The 15,279-nt window shown below is 36.9% G+C and overlaps 1 protein-coding gene across 1 annotated transcript; it reads right to left on the bottom strand.

The window, feature by feature from the left end:
- Positions 1-561: 561 nt before the first annotated feature.
- Positions 562-11,552, bottom strand: LOC113149631 (phospholipase B1, membrane-associated-like). The gene is made up of 41 exons (XM_026341840.1): positions 11,522-11,552; positions 11,271-11,331; positions 11,124-11,158; positions 10,025-10,109; positions 9,872-9,935; positions 9,629-9,694; positions 9,415-9,480; positions 9,245-9,306; positions 9,010-9,085; positions 8,784-8,891; positions 8,442-8,516; positions 8,295-8,354; positions 8,059-8,133; positions 7,903-7,963; positions 7,241-7,299; positions 6,761-6,834; positions 6,604-6,647; positions 6,368-6,476; positions 5,966-6,017; positions 5,794-5,874; positions 5,631-5,696; positions 5,431-5,531; positions 5,200-5,281; positions 5,009-5,113; positions 4,761-4,856; positions 4,372-4,443; positions 4,066-4,143; positions 3,652-3,712; positions 3,349-3,407; positions 2,953-3,020; positions 2,826-2,869; positions 2,489-2,582; positions 2,348-2,399; positions 2,164-2,244; positions 2,003-2,068; positions 1,806-1,900; positions 1,613-1,694; positions 1,413-1,517; positions 1,235-1,330; positions 1,067-1,141; positions 562-876 (listed from the first exon to the last, which is right to left on the bottom strand). Exons 1-41 carry the CDS (start codon positions 11,550-11,552, stop codon positions 595-597), a joined length of 3,204 nt encoding a protein of 1,067 aa, XP_026197625.1. The 3' UTR covers positions 562-594.
- Between the last annotated feature and the right edge of the window lie 3,727 nt (positions 11,553-15,279).

The following is a 15,279-nucleotide window of genomic DNA, read 5'->3' as shown; positions in this document are numbered from 1 at the left end:
AACTAAGCTAATGTTAGCACCTTAGTTTATGCAGTCAGGCTTTATTATGCCTTTGGCTTTGCTGTTTTGTTTTTTTTAACAACAATTATGCAAAAATGCACTTTGTGAACATACAGTATACATTATAGTGATTAGACACTAAAGCTGAAAATCCCAGGCAGTAAAGTCATCATCCTCACAAGACTGTCCGCACAGAAATAAAGAAAAACCATCACAGTGAGGATCTAGTTACATCTAAGAAGAAATAGAAATGAATGTAGATCAGACTTGAATATTGTAGAGTTTTTATTTTATAATAAATAAAGATTTCTAAAGAGAAATGTAAAAAAACCTATTGATTTATGGAGATGAGATCTATAACACTTGGATTATTTCATTATTCCTGTGCAGTACAAAACAGTTACAAATATTTTACATACTTGTCGTACCATTAAGCAGTATAGTGTACTGTTCAAACCAACAGTTACTTATTTGAGTACCTACAGGTTGCTGTCCAACTCAGAAGCCTTCAGCTCTGTACACATTTCAGCTCAGATTTGTTTGTTGTAGGCCAGGACAGGACAGAACTGTACAGACTTATTGATGTCAAGTGTGTTAAAAAGCAGTCTTTTTCATGTCTGTTTCGCCATCTACTTTGTTTTTCCGGCGCTGATAGAAGAAGAGAATTAGCCAGGCTACAGTAATACCAGCCAGCAAACAAACGATTCCTACGATCACTGGCACCCACACAGGCATGGAGGAACACTTGGGCACAGGGATAGTTGGTGCAGAACCAGAACTTGTCAGGGTGGTGGTGTGTATGTCTGGAGCAGCAGTGGTGATGGTTACCGGTGGACTTGGCAGGCTGTTGATCTTGGTGAAGATGAAGGGTTTGGACTATGATAAAGATAAAATAGAGTTTATATGAACCTAAATGCGAAGTCAAGTAACGTGGAAGTCTAGAGTTTCTTTTTTTAAAATAAATAAGACACAATGAAGTAAGTAAGGAATAAGAGAAAATCAAATAAAGAACAATATATAACTCTAAATAGGCAGAAGATTGGATGAGAGTTCTGTCCACGTGTACCTGAGAGGGACAGCGAATCTTAGAGCGATCATAGGTGAAGTTGTTGTAGACTTGTTTACTGCCTACAGGCTCCAACTGTGAAGACAGATGGAGAAAATGAACAAAAGAAAAACCTCAAAAACACTGTTCACTCTACTTCAGTTTGCTCCATTGCTTCCCCTTACGCACCATGTTATTCCAGAGGGCGATTGCCATCTCAGCATGAGCTTGCTCGCTGAAGTAGAAGCAGTCGACTGAGAAGAAACTTGTGTCAGCCTCACCCTTCTGGCGAAAAGATGACATTTTCAGTAAGGCTGCATTTTATGATTTGGATACTTATGTTGATACGAATGTTTGTGCAACTTACTCCAACATGAGGGATGAAGAAATTGTGTAAAAATGGCTGAAGGACGACAGAAAAGTCTTCTTTTCCATCATAACGATCTCCAGAAATGAGATACTGGATCTCAGCCTGAGGAGAACGAAAACACATTGGAGGAATAAGAGACGTGAGAGAGGGAATCCCATTTATAAAAATGGATATTTAAAAAAAAGAAAAGCTTTTACCTGGTACTCGAGATTGATTCTTTTTATCTCCTCAAGCTCTGGAGAGTTTCCGGATGGGTTGATAACACAGGGACAGCTGTTCCTGCAAAAACAGATTTATAAATTATATATATATATATATATATATATATGTGGCCTTTGATGCTGTACATAATATAATCAGAAATACAAACTGAATTACTACAGGACAAACCTTTGTAATAGTGAACAAGCCAATGTGTTCCTCTTAATTGTTTTCAATGGCTCTATCTGCAAGATCCCCACAACATTAACCAGCAGTCTCGGTACCTAGACACAATAGAGAGAGAGAGAATAAGGCAACATACTGTATACTCACAAAAACAGTCAATTTGATTTAAAAAACATTTAATCACGCTTAATCTAACTCACCTCTTTGTAAAGCATGTCCAAACTGAGCCTGAGATTGTGACTGTAATTCTTAGGTGATAGATTACTCTGTGGAAATATGTCAAACAGACATTTTAGTATAATCCCATAATGTTCAGATATACTGTACATGGTTATTTATGTGCATTTTAAAGAATACTTACTTGATCTATGCAATAATTGCAAAGATCATTTTCCCCAATGAAGATTGTGACAAGTTTCCAGTCTTTTTCAAAATTCACCTCCTGTGTGGCATGTGTGCAGAACATGACAATGAAAGAAGGAGATATGATTAGAGTCAGGGACATAGAGAATTTCAAAAGTTACTCAGCTCTGCAGAAGTCTCACCTTATTTTGTCTCATGGCCTTGATGAGAGCTTGTACTTGTACTGGAAGGTCTCTGTAACGCAACAAAGTCAGGCATTAGTTGTCAGAGAAAAGATAATGTGTTTTACTGTGGTGGAGGAACTAAAAGAAATGTGCACATACAAGGTCATAGCTCCAGACACAGCCATGTTGAAGCCCTTCTGTAAAGAACTTTTTGAGAAACCCTTTAAGGAGGGGTTGAACTTCTTTAAGATATCTGTAGAGATAGAAACAAAAATAGGATCTATTACCAACTGAGAATCTGTGAAGTGCAGCGGAAGTTTCTTTAACTATAGCAGCATGGTGACAGATGATACCTTAATAAACTACGAATATTCTGTGGTAAACATATGGAGTCCATAGGCTAAATGAGAAGTGGTGTAAGTTGGGTAAATGCTGGTGATGTTACAGGTGCAAAAGATGATTTTAGATTATTGGAGTCAAGTGACAGTAAACTCACTTGGTAGTGTTGTGATAGTCTCAAGAGTCTTATCTCCTCCAATGCTGCAAGTAAAAAAAAAAACCCACAGTCAGCATGTGTTTTCAAATCGAACAGTTACCTTAGTAATGCTGCACGTGTGTCATACCTCCATGATACTCCTTTATAGTCTTGATTGAGGTCAAACAGATTCTTTGCTTTGGCACCAGTACCTGCCTGTGAACAGAAAGCAAACATAATATATGAAGACAGAAAAATAAAGTGATGTGATTTCCCTTAGTGGAAATGTGCTGAAAAGTGAAACTTTTCAAGACAAAGAATAACTGTTACATCAAAGAGCAACTATCAGAAGATAAAGTAGGCGATCAGCATTGAGCGCTATCTGCCTGATAACAGGTTGATTGGAGAGTTCATAGTTCATTGACACCAAATAACTGATATTAATAGGTTCACAGTGAGTTAAAAATTACCTGCAAACATATACCATGTTATGTAAAAATATATATAACCTTTACCTTTCAAGTATTGTGTGATAAAAACTTACCGTTACAAAATCTCCCAGTGCTGCTACCACCTTAATGTCTGCTGGTCTCAGCTTGTGGACTAGATAAGATACAGAAACATGTGAGCCACAAACATCCTCCCTATAATATGAGGCGCTTCACCAGCTCCTGCTATCATTATTAGGAAAACTTTGTGCAGTTTAAAACCAATATGTTTATAATTTCTTTTATGTGACCTTATTTTGTGAAAGTGCCTTAAGATAACTAATAATAATAAATCAACTTGAATTGAATTGAAAGATACAGTAAGCCGCTATAAGCAGATAGTGTAGTGTGTGTCTCACCTGAAGTTGGCACAGTGTCAGATGGAGCAAGGTCCACACAGGAGAAGTCACTTCCCCAGTTCTGAAAGGAGGAGAACGAGGAGAAAAAGAAGAATGAGAATAATAATAATGAGAAGGTTAAAGCCTCGACCCTTTCTTTCTCGTGTTTTTCCAGTCCGTATGCAAATTAGCATGTGTAGATGCTGACCCGGGATTGGTCAGGATGTAGACCCTTACCATTTATGTGCACACACTCTCTTACGCACAATTTATTTTATTTAAATCAGTTCATTATGATGATTTCAAGCTATAAAATATTAAAAAGATAAAATATTGCTTATTTGGTGTAACCAACGCAACAAAACCCCAAAGATATTTCATTTCCAGTAAAAGAGAAAACCAGCAATTATTCACAGTTAATGCACAAATGCTTACTGTATTAGGTGCAGGTGTTGGGGAGGGACCAGCATAAATGTAATTGCTGTTGTTATAGGTGCGAAAATATGGTGAAGTCTGAAAACAAAAATAAAAAAGACATTACGTTACAGAAGTCAGCATGTCCAAATTACAAGAAGATAAGACAGACATTCAAAAATGTTAACGCTAAGTAAACAATCGATTTTTAGTATTTGGGTTAGTCATACTTTCATTTGGACATTAAGAAAACCACAGGATAGTCATACTAACATCTCTGACTACTGCTTATTAACAAGTATTGTCTGCTTAACCACACTTTCTTACCTTAGTTGGACATTTCAGATTAGTGGCTGTAGAAAAATCCTGCACTGAAGTCTTATTGCCCAAAGGTTCCAGCTATGAGGAAACAAGTCACAGTGACTCTGATGGTTCAAATAACATTTATAGACTTTAACTGAAACTGTTCATCAGCCATTTTGTCAGGTTCAGTAATCTTTTCAGACTCAAACTGCTTTGAGTGAAAACGTTAAAGGTCGACTCTTGTTCGTCAGACGTTATTGGAAATACAGTATGTTGCTGCATAGATGTTTATCCACACACATAAGCTTGAACTAGTGCCTCCATTGATTTTTTATGATGCAGATCCCCCTGTGGGATAGTAAATTAGTGTTATATAAGTTAAATACATAATTTTTTGTCTACCAGAAACATACCATGTTGTTCCAGAGGGAGCGAGCCATCAGCGTTTGGGCTTTCTGGCTGAGATGGAAGCAGTCAGAACTAAAAAAGGAGCGATCTGGGCGACCATCCTGTGGAACAGACATGGACAAGGACGGTTTATCAATCAGAGCAGAGAACTGTTATTATTATTACTAGAATTTATGTAAGAGAAAAAGAAAAAATTGTTGATCTAAGCCTTGGTGACCAAGTGACAACCACCACAACACAGGGTGTTACTGACCGGCAGTCTGGGGACGACGATATCCCTGAAGAAAGGCTGGATGACCACAGTGAAGTCTGAGCGAGTATCATAGCGACTTGACTCCACAAGCTCATGCAATAAACGCTTAAAGACAGGTAGAAAAGGTGTCCGAGCATGAGGACGGGCTGTTTCTTTAAGAATCATAATATGCTGTCTTTGTTTTTTCCTACCTGGTAGCTTCTATTGAGGTCCTCCAGCATGTGAAGAGCTTTGGAGTTGGTCTTTGGCAAGATAACACAAGGACATAGGATTCTGGCACAGGAGAGATAACATGGTATTATAACACTGTTTATTATTTTTTATTAGTTGATAATTAAAGAAGAGTGATAAAGGGAGCACTTTCGCTGGAATCCAAGCTCACATCACATGAGTGTTGTATTTTAAAGTAGAGCAATACTCACTTTACCAGCCAGGTTGGGCACTTAAGTGATTTGTCCTTGTGCATTTCTCTCAGTGGAATGATGTGCAGAGGCTCTACTACGTTAACCAGAGCTCTAGGCACCTGACAGAGACAAGCTCAATCAATGCCAGCGTGCACTGAGACCAACATATACAGTATTTTTAAAAGTGTAGCCATGTGTGACTGTTTGATCTATATTACCTCTTTGTGTAGATAATCCAGGCTATCACGAAGATTGCGTATATAATTCTCTATAGAGTAAAGTAGCTGTAAACAAAAGGATGAAAGAAAATGTTGTCGTGATTTGTGTTTTTGGCTCTTTTACACAAATAACTTCCAAATTATTACTGTGAGCAGTACTCACAGAGTTGTAGCAGTGGTCACAGATGTCGTTTGCACCGATAAAGATGGTTATAATCTTCCAGTCTGATTCGAAATCTATTGTCTGTAAGGAAGAAAGACTGTCTGATAAAGAAAATAGTTTAATCCTACGGGAGTTGGCACCTTTAAGAACAGATCAAGAATAAGTCACTTACTGAGTCGTTCTTCATTCTTGCCACCAGGGCTCGCACCTGTGATGGTACGTCCCTTAAGACACAAATAAAATAAAAGTAGATAAAAGTAGTTACATTTATTTTAGGATTCTAACTTGTATGGTCTGGATTCATACAGGGTAATTTATTATTATTTAAAGCAATAAAAACATTTAATATGTCAACAAAATAATTTAGATTCAAGATTCAGAAATAGAAAAGTAAACAGACTATGTTTAAATATACTACATGTAGTTATATAATGGTTTTTATTGCAAAATTGCAGAGGTATAAGTATTCATGCTCACTTAATTTTTTACTTCCATTACATTTTAAGGCAGCTCTTGATTTGTGCAGCTGACGTCTTAGTTTATGAACTTAAATCTGTTCTCTGATAGGACTCACTTGCTTTTCGCTCCTGCTACAGCCTGGTTGAAAAAAGCCTGAGGAGTGTCCTGTTTGCCCGTACCAACAGAGTATCCAGTCAGGTTGTGATTAAAATGTTTTAAGATATCTGACAAAACAAAGAAGGTGAACTTAGATAGAAATAAAATTTTGCTTTTTCATGTTCAGAAGTCAAGTATGAGACTATTAGCTGTTTTAATCTGACTGCAACATTAAGTTATGAGAATAAGACTCACTGGGCAAAGTGGTGACAGTTGTGAGGTTTCCATCTCCTCCAATACTGCGGAGAAACATTTTTTAAAAATGACTATAGGAAGTCCACTGATGGCTCTAAAGCCACATTACAACATAAACATTATGCTGGAGTGTAGTGAGACTGTTGTGAGGAGTCACCTCCAGGATAAACCTCTGTACTGACGCAGGACGTCCAGGATGTTGCTGGGGCTGGATGCAATACCGTTCCCTGCCTGACAGGTTAAAAAAGACAGTGTTGTAGTAGCACGAATATTTTCAGTGTGTTACAGTGATGACCTTCCCCAGATATGATGTACAATGATATATGATGTATATCACAGTCTGTGCCGTAGATTGTTCCATAACACGCCAGTGTCCATTTCTCTGACAAAATTATCTGATACTGTATTAACGTGAGCTCTGAATGTCTGCCAAGGTCTTACATGTTTGTTATTGAATAATCTACTGTTTATCTTGTCAATTAATCTAATAAACTCCTGTATTAAAAAAAAATCTAATCTAACAAATTGTAGTAACTAGGAAAGAAAACTGTATGTGTCAGTTCAGAAATAAATGTCAATAATTTGAGCTGCTAATTTATAGGGGTTTACTGGGGAGTTTAATGACAAAATGACTCACCGTCAGAGAGTCTCCCACAGCAGCCACAACTTTGATATCTCCAGGCCTGAGTTCATGAACTAGGAATGTAAATAAACTTTTGTAAGAGTTTTTCAGCATTATTATTTAGACTGCACTAGACTTTACATACATATATATACACAACAATATTACACTTATAATACATGTAATTAAGTTACTTTTCGGAATCAAATAATAATACAATATAATAATAATATACAAATTATACAAAGTCATATTTTACATTAAGTAATTTAAAGTATTAGTATTAGATTTAAAACATGATCGTAGAAAACCTTGTATAAGGTTGTTAAAATAAGCTCTGTTGTTACCAGCTGCTACATAAAAATGATGAACAAAATATTGCATTAATAATTATAATTCAATTATATATATATTTACTGCATTCAGCATAAAAAATACTTTTGGCTATTTTTTCAAGCTACTGTATTTTTACTTATTTTTGGAATGAAGAAATTTCTACACTGTGTATTCCTACTTTTATTCAAGTAACTTTTCTGTTTTTCAATTTAAAAGTCACTCTGTTCTAGTGATTAATCAAACTGAATCAAACATTTAAATTAGTTACTGTAATTTTTGCTGTCTTCTCCAGGTTCATCTTTGAAAAGGAGGCTGTGAACGTCAAACACAAACCAGCTTACCTGATGTGGGGATGGAGGAAGAGGGGCTGAAGTCCTCACAGGGCATCTCTGTGCCAGTAGACTGACCAGACACACAGAGCAAATCTATAGTCAGAACTAGACAGGTAGTAAAGACTGCTATAACCTGCATTTGGCTCAATAGCAGACAGTACTCACAGGGTGTAAGAAAGGTGAAGCACTGTCGTGGTTAAATGAAGGAGAGTTTCCCTCTGTTCTCAAGAAGGGTTGGTCCTTGGGGAGGGAGACAGATAACAGGAGAGAGGAGGAGGAGGAGAAATGAGGAGGAGGTGGAGTGAAGAGAAGATACTGAAACACAGACCTATTTCTAACTACACTATGTGTGATGGCACACGTTGACAAGCCGCAAATGGGTTTGTAGCACAGTCTCTCACCTCAGTCGGACATGGTAATGCAGTGTCCTCTGGTCTATGTTGACCCATTGTAGACTGCAGCTGAAAGACAGAAAGCTCTTTGTCCTTATGTTTGTGACACAGAGAACATTGACTGTACATATTTGTGCACAGATGGAGATTTCTCACCAGGTTTGTCCACATCTGCACCGTGAGTTTATCAGTTTGCTCTGACATGTGTGACTCAGAGAGAGGCCTCCCACTCTGTTTATAAAACAACAGCAACAATATTGCACAGTATTTTAGATAAAACAGTAGATCATCAATTCCTGCAGTGAGATTATAACAGGACGGTGTGTCTCACGCTGTCTTGGACCAGCATTATCTTAGAGGATAAGGCCTTTAGGTTGGCTTTTTGACTTTTTACTCAATTACAGAATAAATATGTTTCTTTATAGAGGAAATAAAAAATTTATATGTTTAACACATACTGAGCACAGTTTTGTTCTGTATCAACTCAGTGTTACTCACAGCTATAGATGAAGAGTCTGCGATCAAAGGAGTGTCCTGCAGAGTGACAGTGAAATCGTCTCTGTCACTGTACCAGCGCCTTCGCTCCATGAGCTCAACCAAAGACTCCTGGTCAACACAGAAAAAAACTTCATAATCACCAATTATAAGTCTGCAAACTTTGAAAGTTCTGTTCAAATTTTAACAGCAGCTCAAATGAGCAAAGGACTTTACATAGGATTCAGACCTGGAGTGCTTGAGTCAGCATGGTTCTTAGAAGTCGGACCTCTTCTCCACTGTTTGTTTCCAAACATGGACACATTCTGGCAGTAAAACAGAACTTAAAATTAGTCACATTAATTCTCTGTCACTTTTACAGTGAACGGTTAAAAGAAGATTTTTTTAATAAATGTCCCACCAGCCATTAAAGCAACATACATTTTGTAGTTTAAGCCAGTGGTGATTTGAGAATATAAACTTACTTTGTGTGGAAACGGTCGGGCTCTGCATCCCATAATGCAACACTGACAATGGTCCGCTTCAGCTACAACACAGTGTGAAAAAGTGCAAGTGTAACATGTAAACCCAGTAATGCATCACAATGCAGTAATGATGCATGAATAGAAAATATTGTACGTAATGTGAAATATACCTGAGAGTGCAGCAACTTCACAGCATCATCCACGTCTTTAACTAACGCTGTGATAATGGACTGGACCTGCACAGACAAACGTTTTCTCTGCCATTTCTTTTATTTAGCATTATTTGCTACCACAGCTTGTCCAAAGACAGCCATGGCATGCTTCTATCTGTCATGAACACCCGTTTATAACATGATGGGAGAGGTTTTTAACTATTTACTGTACCTGCTGTATCTCACAGGCACAGAGCTGATCCACCTGAACAAAGAGAAGCACCAACTTCCAAGAATCCTGCAAGCAAAAATATTCACAGCAGCCACTTCAAACCTGATTTAAACCAGCCAGCTGCTTTTCCATTTTAAATATTTGATGATGTGCAAATTATACTAATGCAAATGTAGAAGGCAAATGTGATGGTTATGTAAAAGTGGCAGAAAATAACAAAAGAGAAATATTCCTCAGGGTGACTGAAGAACCAACCTGATTGTTCTGAAGATGTAGGGACGCTTTCTTTGCCTGCTCCACCAGTGTGCTGCAGACAGAAACACAGACGAGAATGTGTAAAAAGGTTTGAAGTGAGTGGAAACATGATCACAAACACAAAGATGGTGTTTTCGGTACCTGTGTTGAGCATCGGGAGAGGCATACAGGTTTGTTTCATCTGAGAGAGAACTGATCAGAGCAGGATTGAACAGGGTCATCAACTCTGATGGAAGAAAACAAAGTTCTAAACCCAAGCCCAAATGAAATGCAAACGGTAAACTTACCAGAAACCGTTTTATATTGGGCAAATAACTGAATTAATGGACTGTGCGAATTCGTCAAGTAAATCTTCAGAAAGTGTGACTTTTAAAAACTATTTTGTGACATTTTACTCAATAAACAATGAATTATATAATTTATTAATTGAGGAATTAATCCTCAGATTATTCTAGATTCTAATGATAATAGAAAACATCTATTTGAAAGTTCAATTTGAAGAATAACTGTGACCTTCCCGCTTTGTATAAGCCAGGATTTTATCTGTTTGAAGTACAGGCAGTACTTTGTCTTTCATGAATGGTTTGGAGAAAGATAACACATCGCAGGGTAAGCGTGTATGTCAAGTGTATTGGGGTTCACTGTTTGAAATTATCACAGTTAGTGTAGATATCAGTGCAGTAAAGATAGTGCACAGTAGTGTAATAGAAGCTCATATCAATTTCTTTAAATGATTTATTTTTTGCATTTCCACTGCGAGCCCAATTTAGTAGAAGCTTTGTTATGATTAAGCACAAGATGCATGAGTTCTACCATCAAAATTGGAAGACAGCGAAGCGTGCAACAAATTATTAGAAATGATCAGAATTAAGAAGAATTAAGAAAGTGAGTTGATATATTCATCTAAGATGAAATCGCTTCACTTTTTGAAACAAGTAACAATTAACAGTAATTTATTTATGTATTGAAGATGAAGACGCTGATGTGAAGCTTTAACACAGCACTTTGTATTCTATTTAATGCCTGTTGACCTTATAACATTTAGGAAATATATATTTTAAAATTTCTGTTCCATAATAAAAGTATAATTAATAGTTAATGTTATGAGTATTTGTGACTAAGTACATTTTTATATCATGCACTGACTCATGGCAACATTAATATTAAATTGATAAATTGACAAAATGAAATGGATAAGGACAAACACTACAAACAAACAAAATAATACTTAAAAATGTACCTCTGAGTCGTGATACCACCACAGACAGCTCTGTGCTGCAGAAAAAGAAGCAACAATGTGATTTAATCTCTACGCTGATGGATTTCTTTAGTTTTTGTGAAGAAAATATCACAACATGGGTGAAGCCGAGTGAGGATGTATGCTCACCTGTGCATGTGAAGTCCAATAGAGGAAAGCAAAGCCACATCTGATGGCCTAACATTGTCAACTGCAGTGAGAAGAAATTGAATTTTATAACTTATGAAAAAGTGTCTCCAGACAAAGTTACTTTTGTTAGCAGTCAGACAGTTAGAATCAACTCTTAATATTAAGGAATCAGAAATCTATCACTAGACGTGAACTTTTAGATATTAATACCAGCTACGCTCTACAGTATGTTGGGTTTCTGTCTGACTCACCAGTTGAAGGAGGCGAGGGAGAAAGGAACATGTGGGCGCAGGGAAGTCCAGTTACTGAGAGCAAGTGGAGAAAACGAAGTGCAGATGTTAGTATATTCTGTAGTATTACTGTTCTGTAGTATTTTTGTCACCTGTAGTGTTTACCAGTAGATCAAATATTAACATACACACTTGCAAACTAACCTGACATGCAGAGTAGTTTTTGTTTATACATTTTTGTTGTTGTATAGACAGAAACACATAAAACTAAAGCTTATCTGGTAGGCTATCCCATGTGTATTCAAAAGTACAAAAACTTGACTCCTGAAACAGTGAAGAGAGACCTGTTGTCCATGTGAGCCCCAGCAGGGAGATCAGAGCCAGCTGTGGAAGCATCTTATCTTTGACTGCCAGATTTTGTCCTTGTGAACGTTTTCTGCAGTCTACCTTCGTTCTTCTCTGCCGTCTGCTCAATGGTCAGCCGTCTTTTATGATATTGCCATTTATACCTGACCAGTGATCTACACATGTTATGAATATGCACAGAGGGGAGGGACTGGCCTGCTTGTCCAAAGGACACTGCAATGGGGTTTTATAATGAAACAATGGGCCTGATAAGATCATGGTTATTGTATTAAGTATGTAGTAAGTATGAACCCAAGGGGGTTAATGTTCTTCTAGACTGTTGGAGGGTTTCTGCTAAATTTACTTTCACTTTAAACTGATTAATTTATTTGCAATTTAAAAAACTGATAATAAATATAAGAATTCAAAATATGAATCTGACATTAGTGAAATACTCTTTTATGTGACATCTGCCGTTACGCTGCTCTCTGCTACAGTGTGATGATGGCAAGACAGAAAATACAAATGAGTTCCAGCATTTCTCTAATGTTCAGGAGGCAAAGATCTAATTTATTGGTTTAAGAAGCTACAAAACACACTCAAACTATTAATATGAACTCTGTACATCCTGATTGAGTCCTTTTTTCGAAGCTCACATCATTGAGATGACAATTTAAACAGTTAAATAAATGGATAAAGACTGATTTACTTTACTTCACAGCTACATCACTCTGATGTAGCTGTGAGGCTAAAAGCAAAAAGCAGGTGCAAGGTGAAAAATATTTTCTTGTTACCAGCACTTAATAACTTGATGCTATCTCTGAAGTCTGAATTTTTATGGGTATATGGAGGAAACAACAGTCATGCTCCCTGGTCGCTTATGTCACGTGAACTGATAAGTAACAAACAGACTTAAGTTTTCCTACAGTCTTAGGGTCATGTGTATCTTCTTCTAACAAGACCAGTTGCAAATTCATAATTTTAGTTTAATTACCCTGTTTAACTTTTTTACATAATAATGATGTGTCAGTGTTCTTACTCTTGATTATATGTTATCACTTCTCTGATTAGAGAGCTGATTGATTGTCAAGGGCAAAGAAGCTAAGAAAACTATTTACTTATTGTCTTATGGTCATGAACTGCAGACCTAAATACTGCCTCTAATCCTGCATGAGGAAGAACTTTGGTAAATCACTTGATACCATATTGTATGCATTTAATAGACTCATGCAGTCTGTAAAGTAATGGAAACTCTTGGTCTCTCTGTTATATTCTTGTTGCTCGCAGCAGATCCTGAAGGCTGCAGAGCTATAAACACTGTCACTGACCCAGACAGCTCCAGTCATATGTACTGTCATCCTGATATGAGGCTGTGCTGCTTTTATAGTCTGTTATCTTCCCTCAAGGACATTAACTCAGCACAAACCCCCTGCTGAAGAACGGCTTTTATCTCCTTTTTCTGTGCTAATCTTTGACCAAATTAGTCCTGCTGAACAATTTGTGCTGCAGTTACACCTCTGGATATGAAATGAAGCGTGCAATTAATAATTTAAGAATCAATTGAAAAGCTATTCATCCAATTTTACATGAGACCTCACAGGTCTCTTTAGTTAAAGAATAGATCCAACATAACAGCATAACAAAAACAGAGGTGACTGTGCGGTATCTCATTGTTTAAAATGTATAGTGGATTACATGGTATGGTAGTGGTAGCTCACTATGCAGCATATATTGTCCTTAGTTGCACTTGTCAATGTGGTTCTAAAATAATACATTTTTAGTTCCTATTTGAGTAATTCCTTTCTGATGTCATCTCTATTTAATTTTAATATGCTTGTCAAAATGGACATAAGCCATCATGTGGCTTTATAATATTGCTCTCAAATATTAGTCTTAAACTTGCTAATGTACGTTGCTTTAATTTTCACACTCACTGAAAATGTTTTGCCGAATCTTAAGTTTGGTGCATAAAATAACCACAAGTTTGATCCATGTGGAGTCAAATGTCTACTGGGGGAGTAGTCAACCCTCTCAAGGAGGTTTAGGAAGAATCATCTGGCAGCTTTGAAGAGTTCAGGGAATCTTCTGAGGAAAAGAAGACTTAAGGAGCTATTTGGGGATGGTTTCTTCTAAAAACAAAAGTCCCTGTTTAGTTGTGTGAAAAAACAACAGAGGGAATAAGAAATACAGGGAGTCACGGCTGCTTTCACATATCCTACCAACTGGAGTGACAGACCACCAGATGGATGTTACAGATCACTGCTCTTCTGAGACCACACAAACATGATTTGGCACCAGATGCATCCAGGCATTCGGGAGGAGAGAGATCTGTCATCGTTCTGTGGTATTTTGGAAAAACTGCACATGCTTTTGAACAATCTGGTGAAGACTTATGAAACGTCATGGGAGGATAAACGCAAACTGAGCTGGCAGAGGTGGAGTGGGACTGGATAAAGTTGTATAAGTGGCTTTAATATTATACCCGTCTTATTTGGATATCAGCCCACATATTCTAGGTTAAACCACATTTTGATGTTGTAAAGTTGATTGCATGCTTAATTGCAGGAGACTTTTGATAGTACTTGATAATAAGCAGCCAGGTATGGCAGTGCTATTGATTACTGAATAACACAATACAACATATGGCCTGTAGTAACCTTGTTCAATGTTAAATTGGTGCATAGGTTTTGATATATTGCACCTGTTTTCCTCTCTTCCTTCAGACAGGTTGGAAATATCACCATGTCTCTAACAAATGTAGTTCTATACAACATTAAATAAAAAACAAAATAATTTTGAATCATCTGACAAAGCAGGATACAGTATCAGTACAAAACTGTTAGTAATGAGAGACTAATCATCCTTGGGAGTAACAGTGCACCATTTGTGGACTTGTACATCACTTTTTAAAAAAAGAAGTTGTAACAAAGCAGCATCTACTTTAATGACACTATACTGGTGTACTGTTGATCCCTTGTGGTCACTGTGTGAAGCTGCACCACTACTGGAGATGTGAAAAAGATGTGGAAAACACTGGGGAGACCTATCATTTAAAATAAGTCTTTGGTAAAGCCTGATATTCAACTAGAAAAATTAAAAACTTTAAGTGCATGTACTCAAATACTGCTCTTAAACACAGTTTTAAGGTAGTTGTACTTTCCTTATTTAGTTAGGTATTTTAATTACTTACTGCACTACAGTTAAAAAACATATCTCTTTAGTTGCTTTACAGATGCAGATTCTTTCTGTAAAATATAATTGACCACATTTACTGCCTGCATTATTAGTGATGTCTACATATTACTGAGTAGAAGATATTGAGTTCACGTTTGGATAATTCAAATTTAAATCTCACTGTGCACGTTTGCAAATATCAGAATGTGCTCTTGGTACGTTATTAAGTAAATAATTTGAATGTAAGTGCTTTTACTTGT

Source organism: Anabas testudineus, chromosome 24, assembly GCF_900324465.2.
Source record: "Anabas testudineus chromosome 24, fAnaTes1.2, whole genome shotgun sequence".
Lineage (NCBI taxonomy): Eukaryota > Metazoa > Chordata > Actinopteri > Anabantiformes > Anabantidae > Anabas > Anabas testudineus.
This window is presented reverse-complemented; position numbering and strand designations above follow the sequence as displayed.